This window comes from Syngnathoides biaculeatus, chromosome 12 (genome assembly GCF_019802595.1).
Source record: "Syngnathoides biaculeatus isolate LvHL_M chromosome 12, ASM1980259v1, whole genome shotgun sequence".
Taxonomy (NCBI): domain Eukaryota; kingdom Metazoa; phylum Chordata; class Actinopteri; order Syngnathiformes; family Syngnathidae; genus Syngnathoides; species Syngnathoides biaculeatus.
Window position 1 is genome coordinate 21,567,972 of NC_084651.1, and position 11,826 is coordinate 21,579,797.

Below are 11,826 nucleotides of genomic sequence, written 5' to 3' on the forward strand. Positions count from 1 at the left end.
CTCCACTGTACATGGATTTGTAAGGGGATGTAACATCCCTTTTAATGCCTTAAAAGGCTTGCTTGCGGCTCAACTGTAAACGTCATGAGCTGTGATTGGAGACGTGGTACGCACTTTACACTCCTACTTTTCCAGCATAAAAAAGGGTTTCCCCAAGCTCAATTCCCCCCACACCCCAACTCCCCCCTTCAGTTTCTGACACAACTGAGGCACATATCTAGGCCGCCTTCTTTGTCACCCTCTGCAGTGTTTTTCGCTCAGTGATGCTCTAGACACTGGTTCATATAAATAGAATGTGAGGCAACGACTTCACAATGGGAAAGAAAGTCAATGAAATCAATGATGGAATTATTTGGCTGTGGCTAGGGTTGCAAAATTATGGAAATATGTGGAAATAAGACTATGGGAATTCAGGGGAAACAGCAAACACAGCATTATGTCTTTTCCATCCATCCATTTTCCAAGCCGCTTATCCTCACAAGTCTCGCGAGGAGTGCTGGAGCCTATCCCAGGTAACTTCGGGTGACAACACTCTGAAGTGGTCGGCAGCCAGTCACAGGCACAATTATGTCTAATAAAACAACAATGTATAATGCACACTTAGTTGCTTTGTGTGTCTTCACACTACATAGACCAACAGCATACAACTTTCTCCAAGGTTTGTGAGGCTTCGCCCTGTATGCATCCCGTGTACCAAAATAGTACATTTGTATATACTTTTAAATGCTCTGTGGTACAATCAAAGTACTCTATATAAATAGTCACAAATCCACCCTTTCAATCTCTATACTCAGGAGCGATTTGGAGCTAATCTCAGTTGATGCTAGGTGAGAGACTGGTACACCCTGGACTAATCGCAAATTGTATTAAATATTGTATTACATAGTGTGAATTTCTGCTTTTTATAAAAAATAAGAACATTTAAAAAATCCCAAATTAGCTGTAAATAGCTGTAGTAACTTGCCATCTGCTCTCATTAGAAACGCAGACGGCGACCGCTGAGTGAAGTGGGACTTTTGGTTTGTGTGATTTCCGTCTCCAAATGGCATGTCTCTGTGTGTGCAATGGAAGAACTCATTTCCTTTTTTTTTAATTTTTATGTTGGTTTTTTTGTTTGTTTGTTTTTTATTCCTTTATATGTTTAGATTTGACTTTTTAGACATGATTTGGGACATCTAAGCAGCCTACAACATTTGTTATTATTGTTTTTGAAATTCTGTTGGCACAATCTATCCCAACATAAACATTGTCAGGTCAGGTTTTACACATTTTTTTCTTGAGCTACTTGTCGTCCAAGGCTAAGGATGCCAATATGAACCAGCAGCAAATTTTTGCTGCAAAACATACCATCCATCATCTGCTTCGGTTTAGACCAAACAACTAAATGATTATTCTCAATGTGAAGTTGCAACTAGTGAACTAACCAGACCGTTTTCTCTCCTGACCATCAGATTTGGATGGGCTCATCTTCATGGCATGGCCAGAGAATGTTGTGTACCCTTCCTTCTTCAGATGGTAAGTTCTCACCAATAAGTTCTCCTTTGATTCCCAGTTACTGTTTATTTTAAAATATTAGCACAAGCCTTGAGATCCAGCAGAAGCTTCCTTTTACTTACTGATTCTGATTCTGTCTATAACAAAGTTGCATATTAAGTCCAGTCTTCTTGTGGATTTTTTTTTTTTTGTAACGGTAGCTTCTGCACCTCTGTGTTAAAGGCTGGATTGATTGTCAGAAGGAATGAAAAGTTGCTGATTTTATCTTAAAGTCAGCTGTAATAGATGTGGGATTGTGAGATTGGAGATCGCCTCAGCAATTATGGCTGCACAGGGGAAGATAAAGGCTGCAGGCAGAGGTGGAGAGAAGCTCAGAGGCGGGTGGGAAAATTAATGTGTGCACCTCTGTGTATTTGGTGACGATCCAGACTAGCTGGGCCCAGGTGGTGCCGCCTGTGCCAGCTGATCATGTGATGATTCACTGCAGTGGTCTTGAGGAGGAGGAGGAGGAGAAGTTACTGTGGTGGCAGAAGTACTCCAGCTTGGATTACATCCCATCGTGGAATTACTTTGGATTCATTGCCCTCTGTCATTAAAACGCACTCATGAGTTACAGTAGGTGGATCGTGCAGGTTCCAGTAGCGCCACATTACACATTGTTTACACTAAAGCACGGACTCACTGTCTAAATATCCAGTCGCTATTCCCATCGACAGTAACGAATGGATAGTAAATCATAATTGAATCTTTACTCCGCTTATTATTCCAAAATAAACATGTCATTGTCCAACAAATTAAAAATCCAACTTGATTGGTTGATTGTTAAGTTTTTTGGGGTGTCAGATGTTTTGTCACAACAACATGATAAGATGCATTTTGGCTGGTGTGTTTGAGCAACCACTTTTGCCTCTGGAAAAAAGATGTTGCCAAAATGTTTCTTTTTAGTACACATTAGCTTACTCTAAACCTCCCTGGATCATGGTCGTGGTCTATTTTATTGCAACTCGGTCTTTTGAGCACCAGTTGTAACAATTAGACATTGAAATTTAAAAATAAATTGAATGAATTGTGTGTTCTTTGTGTTTCACAATTATCAGTCCAGTCACGCAGCCATAATTTAGAGGTCTTGAAGCTTGTCCATGGGAATACAAAATGTCAATAGCTAGAATCAGAGAATTGACATAACCGCTCGTAGAGGTAAAGGTCAGCGATATTACAATGTATTGATCTTTCAGTCTTGGCACTGTAAAGGGCTTATTTTGATCAAAAGCCACGTGTGCACTGCTTGATGCTTTATTTTATTTTATTTTTTTTACTTTATACATTTCCATCTAGACTCTTTTGGTATCTCCCATAATAGGATTACACCGTGACTGCTACGACAATGTATATATGAGGTATTTAGAAATGTTCCAGGTCTCAAAAGGTATATATACTGTATAGAGTTCTAATCCAAACTACAATTTTTTTCTCTTCAAAGTAATCTCCCTGTAATCAAAAGCACTTTCCTACCTTCTCCGCCATTCCTTCATGCACTCCTGTAAGACTTAGAGGAAGTAAAAACAAAACCTCATAAGAAGTCAGGTTGTGTGAGTTGGGAGGTTTCCCAAGCAAAGCTATCATTCTCGTTATCTACCTGCTAGTTGATTATCCAGCCCAAATTAATAAGGAAAACTCATTTATTGTTTGGGTTTGAAATGTACCTTTTGTGACTCCAGTCAAGGAACCTATCATACACAACTCATGCTGGATATCAATATGGAGATTGACAGGTGTTCTACTCCGGTACAGAAGCTAGAAGGATGAAAAATGTTTGTTTGTAAATCTTTCTTAATTTGTGGTTCCAAGTAAAATCATTCTTGCAGGGCTTTTCAAAATATTGCTTGGTTTGTACTCCACCTTGTTTTGATGAGGATGTACTGTACTCGGTGCTCAAGTCAACACACTCTGTGGACGCATATCATTATATCACAGTCTTTTGTTTTTGTAGTAGATCTAAGTGACCATTTTGCATTGATCTAAAATTGCCTTGTTCATTTTAGTAACCTGCATATTGAAAACAAAGTCTGTGTGCTGTGGCTCTAATGCACTCTTTTGGCTCTCTCGCCAAACTCTGTCAATGGTTGTGAATGGCTTGACCAATCTTGTTCATATTTGTGTTTGTTCCCCAACGCTCTCCCCTCAGAGGTGACGGTGGTGTACCAGAATGGGCTGCCAGTCATCTCGGTTAGTTTGCCATCAAGGCGAGAACGCTGTCAGTTCACTCTCAAGCCTCTCAGCGATTGCGTGGGAGTTTTCCTGCAACAGCTCCAAGCAGAGGACAGAGGCATCGATCGAGTAGCCATCTACTCCACGGGTACACACTCTCGCCCTTTCTCTCTTTTACATGCACACGCACGTATATATACACACACACACACAAACACACACACACACATGCACTGTCTCCATCTCTAGTTGACACATGTACATTACATGCCCTTTCATGCTTTTAAGTGTATTTCGATGCCGTTAAGTGTGTCAGATACTACGGCTTCACAACAGAATTGAATCCTTTCGAATGTGGTATGAAGGGTTTTTGCGTGGCTTTGATGCTTCATTATACAAGAACAATTGGGGCTTAGAATGTTCTGTTCGCGTGGAAGTGCTTTTCTTCTCTCTCCCTCTCATGCTAATCGGTGCGAAACGGGCCCGATGGTCAAGAGAGCTGCAGGGTGTGTAGGGTGGTTAACCAGCAACTCTCTCGTTGCTCCACTTTCTCACCATATTTTCTTTTCTCCCTCAGATGGAGCCAGGGTTGCCTCCTCCACAGGCATTGACATCCTGTTACTGGATGATTTTAAGCTTGTCATCAACGACAGCACCCACCTTGTGCGGCCACCGAGGAGAGGTGTGGATGGTCTTGGTCATTTCCCATGATCTTAGGAAGAAACCCTTAATTCTTTTGTCTTCCCCTCAGAGTTATTGCCCCATGAAGAGACAGAAAGGTTGAATGATGTAAAGTACTTGGTGCAGCAGCTCTACACCACACTCCGGATTGAGGAGCACCAACTCAGCAAAGAGCGGGAGCTGATTGGACGACTGGAAGATCTGAACTCTCAGCTCCGCCCCCTTGAAAAGGTCTGACCTCTTTTGGATGTTAATAAACATTTTTAATTGTATTTATCTGATGATCGTTGCTGCATTCTCCTCATTAGTCATTAGTTTTTTCACCTACCTAGAGCCTTTCAAAATGTATGAAATGACTTAGGTCATAAGAAATGCATGACGTCCTGTAAAGCCAAACACAACCTCAAAAAACAAAGAATGGTTAAAGCCAATATATCTAATTAAAAAATAATGTGATAATTCAAAATGCTCTCAGAGTAATTTCATAAGCATTTTTTTTTACAAATTTATGCGTAATTTTTTTTTCAAAAGGGCATTATTCGGCACTTTCCTATTTGAGTTCCAAGGTGTCTTATATTTCTCATATATTTGAAGTGCTTTCATGAAAACAAGGACCGAGAATTATAGAACCCTTTATGCAATTTTTTCCCCACTAAAATCAGCCTGTTTTGCGGTGACGGCCTTGTGTCATACATGTGAGCCAATGGTTGCCCTGCCCCACTTACTGCTTTGCCAACTGTGTACTGTATGTGGCACATGCAGAGGACACGTCGCCAAATCACATACCCCAATTAAAACTCTCACCTTAATATTCACTGCATATATTTTGAGGTCATACTATGTTTGAGAGCATGGTTGCTCATTGCCCTTTTACTTAAAAATAAATAAATAAATGAAGGAGTTTGCCTCAGAGATGCACATCATAGTACTTACACATGCATAGCATACTTGATTCATGAAAAACCATCCATTTCATTGTTATGCCTCGAAGGCTCTCTGGTGAAGGTCACTAGTCACAGAATATCTGCTAAATCTAGCTTAAACTAATACCTGTTTTGTCATTAAAATGTCTAATGTATATTTTGGAGCTCAGAGGGTTTAATACTGACCATGTCATCATTCATGAGCTTCTCCCTAAATGATGACCTGTTTGGCACATCGTTTATGACTTCCTCCTCCCACTTGTTCCACATGTAGGTGAAGCAGGAGCTAAGTAGGAAGGCGGAGCGACGCACTACCTGGGTGCTGTGGGGCGGCATGGCATACATGGCCACCCAGTTCGGCATCCTGGCCAGACTGACCTGGTGGGAGTACTCCTGGGATATCATGGAGCCTGTCACCTATTTCATCACGTACGGCACAGCCATGGCAATGTATGCCTATTTTGTGCTCACACGCCAGGTAGGAAAATTGACACTGTTCCCATTTCACACAGACCGAGGAAAGATTGGAGGGGAAAACCCGCTTTTAAAATAGAAAGCTGATTGTGCCTCATCGAGAGGACACAAGGAGTCATGACTGCTTTGATGAGCCTGAAAATGATGTAAATCAGATCTGGTCTTTCCCATTACCAGTTCTCACTCCATTAACATATTTATTTTGGAATGTCTCTCAGCATTATCAGATGAGAGAATATCATTTTGAAGAACAACATATAGTACAGTTTTCGGCTTCCCCTCGAGGACCCTTAGCCCTAGAGGCCGATTACGCTGCTGCTTGACGCTGCTGCACCATTAGCTTGCTTAAGCGGAGTAGCAGTTGCACTCATGTCTGCATAAAAGGGAATACGAGTGACACAAGAGAAATCTTAACACAAATGCTCTTGGCACCACTATTTCTGAATGGCTGATTATTTCACACATTAGCACTCAGGTATTGTTGCTAAGTATATGACAAACAGTCAAAAGAGTGTATTTGACAGGCGGTCAAGCTGGTGATGTGCTTTTCTTGAGCTGCAATAGGTGTCATAAATACATGTATTATAACTTGCACTTTTTGGTAAAGCATGCTTAAAACCACACAAATGGCAAGAAAAAATGTCTCTTTATTTTATTCTATTTTGCCACTGACATGAAATTCGATTTTGCATTATTGGTCCCTCACATGACACATTGAGATAATTGCTGCCGCCCCCACTCCTGCCATTTTGCCAAACATTGATGGGCTTTTATTGGTCACAAAAAAAAGGTTCTTGTATAGTACATACTGCATGGAGGTTAAGGTTAAGCCTTAAAGGTTAAAGACACCAAGTTGTTTGGACATAATGGAAATGGAAATAGTCTGTGCCAGGGCCGCACTGTCACCATCACGTTATCTTTCTTAACTGTGCAGGACCTTATTGGAAGTAACATTTTAGCAGTATAAGCATTCATACAGCTATAAAAAATAAACTGTTAATATTCAGCGAGACAGTAAAGCTGTCTTAACCTTCCTGACTCACAATGGATGCCTAATCCTTTGCAGATTCACCATTCTTGCTCACAGTGGACAAAATGTTCATTTTCTTGATGCAATAAAATCCTCCACTGTTCTTGTGAGAAAAGGCTCAGCGATCATTGATGGTACTTCGAATTCCTGCCAAATCCAAATGTGAACCCATTGATACTTTCAGGTTAAATGGAGGACATCAGCGCTCATAATTCACCTCTACCCAAGCGATTTCGATAACCTTAATCTGATTTGTCAGGTAGAACATCACAATGAAAGTCCTCTAAATGGGTGCTTACAAAACGTCTCTTTGTCCCTCGCAGGAATACGTGTACCCCGACGCTAGAGACCGACAGTATCTACTCTTCCTCCACAAGGGGGTGAAAAGGACACGCTTTGACATTGAGAAGTATAACAAGCTCAAAGAGGATATTTCAGAGGTACCTTTGGTTGTTACTACGGGTTTACGCTTTAATTTACAATATATACGTTCAGTTGGATAAAAAGTCTACACACCCCATTTCAAGACTGGGACCAAAATTCATGAGTTCAATGACTTTTCCACGATTAATGAGACCTATAACCTATGCAATGTCATAGAAAAAAAGAAACATTTCAGTCAAAATAAACTACTGAGATAATGTGGTGGCATGTCCAAATCCTCTTATAACTGAGGATTTTGCTGTGTTTAAAACTAAATAATGACATTCAAAATCATGTTCAATTTGAGTCCCCACTCGTCTTCTGCCGGTCGATTAATACAAAATAAAGATACAAGATTTTATTGCAGTAGTCTGACAGTCTATTATTTGTCTCAGATGTATTGTCTCTCCCACGCCGCCAACATTTTTTTAAAAATAAATTTATTGATGGTTATATATTTACAGTACTATCTCAAAAGGCGTTAAAGCCGAGCATCATGAAATGCTAATTATCGACCGATACCGATAAGGCCGATCCAACTGGCGTGAAGTCCAATATATACATATATGCTATATATCCATCCATTCATTTTCTCAACTACTTATCCTCACGAACTTCGCGGGGGTGCTGGCACCTATCCCAGTTGTCATCGGGCAAGAGGCAGGGTACACGCTGAACTGGTTGCCAGCCAATCGCAGGGCACATAGAAACAAACAACCCTTTGCACTCACAATCACAATTAAGGGCAATATAGAGTCTCCAATGATTGCATGTTTTTGGGATGTAGGAGGAATCCGGAGTGCGAAAACAGGTTTTGATATGATTTATCTTGGTTTCTTTCTCTCTTTCTCCCCCCCACCCCTATCACTGGCATTTGAAGAGGGGTGTGTCGAATTTTTATCTTCACTGTAGATGCACTTTGCTGTCGCCTTACTTCTCACCTGTCCTCCAGGTGGAGTTGGATCTGAAACGTCTTCGAGACCCGCTACAACTTCAGCTCCCGGTTCAACAGCTCAATGCTGGTAAAGATTGATGGGAAGAGTAACGCCTCCCTCTTCTGCTGGCATAGTCTTTTCTATCTCTGTCCAACCCCACACATCCCACTCCCTCCCCGCCTTATATAAAACCTGCCCTCTTTTTCATCTCTCCTGCACCCCCCTCTTCAAGTTGGGAGTTTTTCCTCTTTTTTTTTTTTTTTTTTTTTCATTTTTACATCCCTACTGAACCAACTGTTTGGAATTGCAACTGAAAATCCCAAGAGAGAAAAACGGTGAGCTGAAGAAGCTCACAGTGATGGCGGATTTAAACTTGCAACTTGGCTATTTTGTTTAGCCTCTGAATTGAGAGCCTGCAGTGAACTTGAGGTGCAAACAGGAAATACCACAACCTGACCCTCTAGGTCATGCCAAGCAATTTTTGTGTACTAGTTGTGTGAATGTGTGTGTGTGCGTGTGTGACGTGCAGGCAAAACCAACATTCGGCATTCTGTGAGTTGATCCAACACACACACAGTTACTCACACATGCAGACATACACTGGCCGTGAGGGGGGGGCAGGTTCTGAGGTACCTCTCTATCCCATACATTAAACAAGTTTACAAGAAAGGCTCAAGGCGATGCCATTTTCCCGTGGCTAAACGCTGCTGGCTCTCCAAACTCTGGCCACGCCTCCTCCAGGTTGACGAACAGCCGTCCTTCCTCAACGTGACCTTTGATAGGAGTCCATCGAGAAGCCCGTTTCTTCTTCTCGTTGGAGCCCGGCCTGGGCAAGTATGAGTACTACCGACAACAACATCACTGTGTGTTATTTTATTCCCAAAAAATAAATAAAATTAAAGTAATAATATTTTGGCACTTTTTATTTTGAAAGCCATAGTATATTTGTTATGAAATTAATATATAATAAAACTATATGTATACAATCAAATAAACCGAATGACCAGATGCTAGTTGCTATCAGTGGGGGGAGGAGCTCGTCGTCGTCAACCCACGCCATGTACAATTCATCATGTTGTCACAGAGATATGAAAAGCATGAAACACATTATTACTTTTAACTCTTAATGTTCCACTCTAACAAGTTCAATTTGGATTTCAGACTCAAAAGTCTTTCAAATGTTTTCCGAGCAAAACATCACACACACCACAGTTTGGGTCGAACATGCGTGAATTTCCACTCATGAGGCAAAATTAATTAATTAGCCTCGTTGCGAGCGATCTCTCCCCACTGTCACTGTTCCACCTCCCTGCTCCCCCCATGACGAGGCAGGGTAGACTGCATGCTGTGGTATCCCCTCAGTAGAAGTTTGTGAATGTGTATGTGCGTCAGTCATTTTCTACTCCAGTGGAATCTGTTCGTAGCATCAGAGAATGAGTAGTCATTCCCTGATTGATTCCGATTATGCTTGTAGAAGCCATATATTTTGAAACAAATGCACCTCTTCTACGTGGTTTTCTTTGCGATTGGTGGCCCTCTCTGACCCTTTTGTCAATGCCTCTAAAAATGCAGAGGAGAATTGGGGCCACACGAAAAAGGAAAGGGCGGGGGGGAATAGAAGATTTACAATGTTGGCACATTAACACAATCACCAGGATGAACAATTTATTGTGAATGTACACTGGCTGTGCAAGCAGTTAGTATATAGAAGTTGTCTAGCGTCTAATGGTTGCAAACGGCTGCATTTTTGGACGAGTTCTGTTATTTCCTCAACTATAAATAACTACTTTACCTTTTTTTCCCGTCATTGTTCCTTTTTTCCTGTGGCCGCAATCCACCTTTGTACAGCAAGGTCTGTTCTCATTTTGCACCCCCTGTGAGCAAACGTCATTCACCACTGCTGAGCAGGAGTGCAGTGGCGACATCGTCATGTCATCGCATCCTGGGCGGGCGGGCACACGCGTCCTCATGTGAGCCCACCGTTGACTTAATCCCAGTGTTTAACTGCAGACTTCCTATTAAAATGCATGTGTTGGGATCCAATTAAAAATAACCCGTGCAGAAAGGATGGGGTCCAATCTGGGTGATCGTGTGTGTGTGTGTGTGGTGTGTGTGTGTGTGTGTGTGTGTGTGTGTGTGTGTGTGTGTGTGTGTGTTATCTCAAAAGGAAAATGTGCCTTTTTGGGATGATTAAGGATTTTAACAGTTTTGACAAGGAAGCAATTGGGTAAAGTGCCATTGATTGCCTCCTGCTAGCCGTAGTGTTAACTCGGAATATTTGAAAAGAAAAGGCATGAGTCGAATGGGCATGTCGATGGTTCAATGAGCCATCAAATTCTCAATGATGCGAAACCTTTGCCACCATTGCTGCTTGTCAATAGTAATATAAAATCGCTTCCAGCCTCATCCCTTTCATATCTGTGGCTGGCCAATTATTTTTCTTTCGTAAACACAGTGAAGTTGTTTCCTTGTTGGACGTGATCTTTGTTGTCATTTTGCTTATTAGCTCTGTTTTTTTTTTCCTTCTTTTTATCACACTGACCGTCATTTACTTAACCTAGGCCCCCATATGTTTGAAAATTTAATACATCAAATATAGAGACCTTTATATAAAGAGGGTGTTGCATGACTGTATGTTTACATGGCGAATTATGTAAAAACAACAAAAAAAGATTCTTGCAAAAGACGAAAAAAAAAATGCAAAAATAAGTAAAGAACCTTGTTTGTAGAGATTTCTAGCAGTGGACCGGCCTGCGTGTTTAGAATTAGTTCTGCCAAACTTGTTCCTCGCCGATCAGCCGTTCTTGACATTTCGACAACAACCATTTTCTTTATTGCATCGCATTTATTCTCAGAGAATTAGGGTGAAAAGACCATCCTCCATTCACAAGTAAAGAAGCTCTTTGGCTGCTGGCCTAACTTCCTAACATCCTGCTTCTGATACTAAAGGTAAATGTCAGGTGGCACACGATAGCTTTTGGAGGGGGAAACCCAGCCCCTCCACCCCCCCACCACCAACCAGCCCGCTCCTGTCGTCCTCATTTCCTCTTATATGTCCATATTACACCCCTTTCTTTGAATGTATGTTTTTGAAATTCTGCGGTGCACTTACCATATGTTTAAAAGAGTGAAGCATATATGAGTGAAATGACCTTGTATTCCATTCTGACCGTTTTTTTTTTTAATTATTATTATTTGTATTTTTAACTCTCTGGACGTTATGTTTCTGTTGACATGATGCTCTAATATTGGCAAAAAGTGTGTAAAATCCTGTATCATTTATGAAATATGTATGAAAGAAAAATGTCATTCAATTATCAATAAAATCCTTATCCAGGTTTTGGAGCTTGTGGTCTGCTGGGTCATTTGTTATTTATTTTTCTCAGTTGCTTTAAATTGTTGCATGACGTCACCAATGTTTACGAGGCCTTGCGTTTTGTCTTCTCAGGCTCTTCCTTTATACATCCTGTTAGCGATACTGTAGATGCCACCAGAACGTGTACATATGCACCAGGATACATACAATATCCTGTGTACCGAGTACATCTGTATCTATCTATCTGTCTTGTGTCTATTATTGAATATATGCAGAATGTAAATTTTTGTTTCCTTTACATTATACTTACTATCGCTTGACATTTTCTCAAATCACAGATAA

At 41.0% G+C, this 11,826-nt stretch overlaps 1 protein-coding gene across 2 annotated transcripts in view; it reads left to right on the forward strand.

Annotated features, from left to right (window-relative positions):
- The window catches only part of mcu (mitochondrial calcium uniporter), a 64,079-nt gene extending 52,566 nt beyond the window's left edge, over positions 1 to 11,513 (forward strand). For both annotated transcript variants that reach the window (XM_061837571.1, XM_061837570.1), the window contains exons 3-9: positions 1,452 to 1,515; positions 3,680 to 3,850; positions 4,280 to 4,384; positions 4,454 to 4,614; positions 5,581 to 5,784; positions 7,134 to 7,250; positions 8,186 to 11,513. In XM_061837571.1, the coding sequence (XP_061693555.1) occupies positions 1,452 to 1,515; positions 3,680 to 3,850; positions 4,280 to 4,384; positions 4,454 to 4,614; positions 5,581 to 5,784; positions 7,134 to 7,250; positions 8,186 to 8,266 (903 nt within the window). In that variant the 3' untranslated portion in view covers positions 8,267 to 11,513. The remainder of the gene's footprint in view (positions 1 to 1,451; positions 1,516 to 3,679; positions 3,851 to 4,279; positions 4,385 to 4,453; positions 4,615 to 5,580; positions 5,785 to 7,133; positions 7,251 to 8,185) is intronic.
- Positions 11,514 to 11,826: the final 313 nt, after the last annotated feature.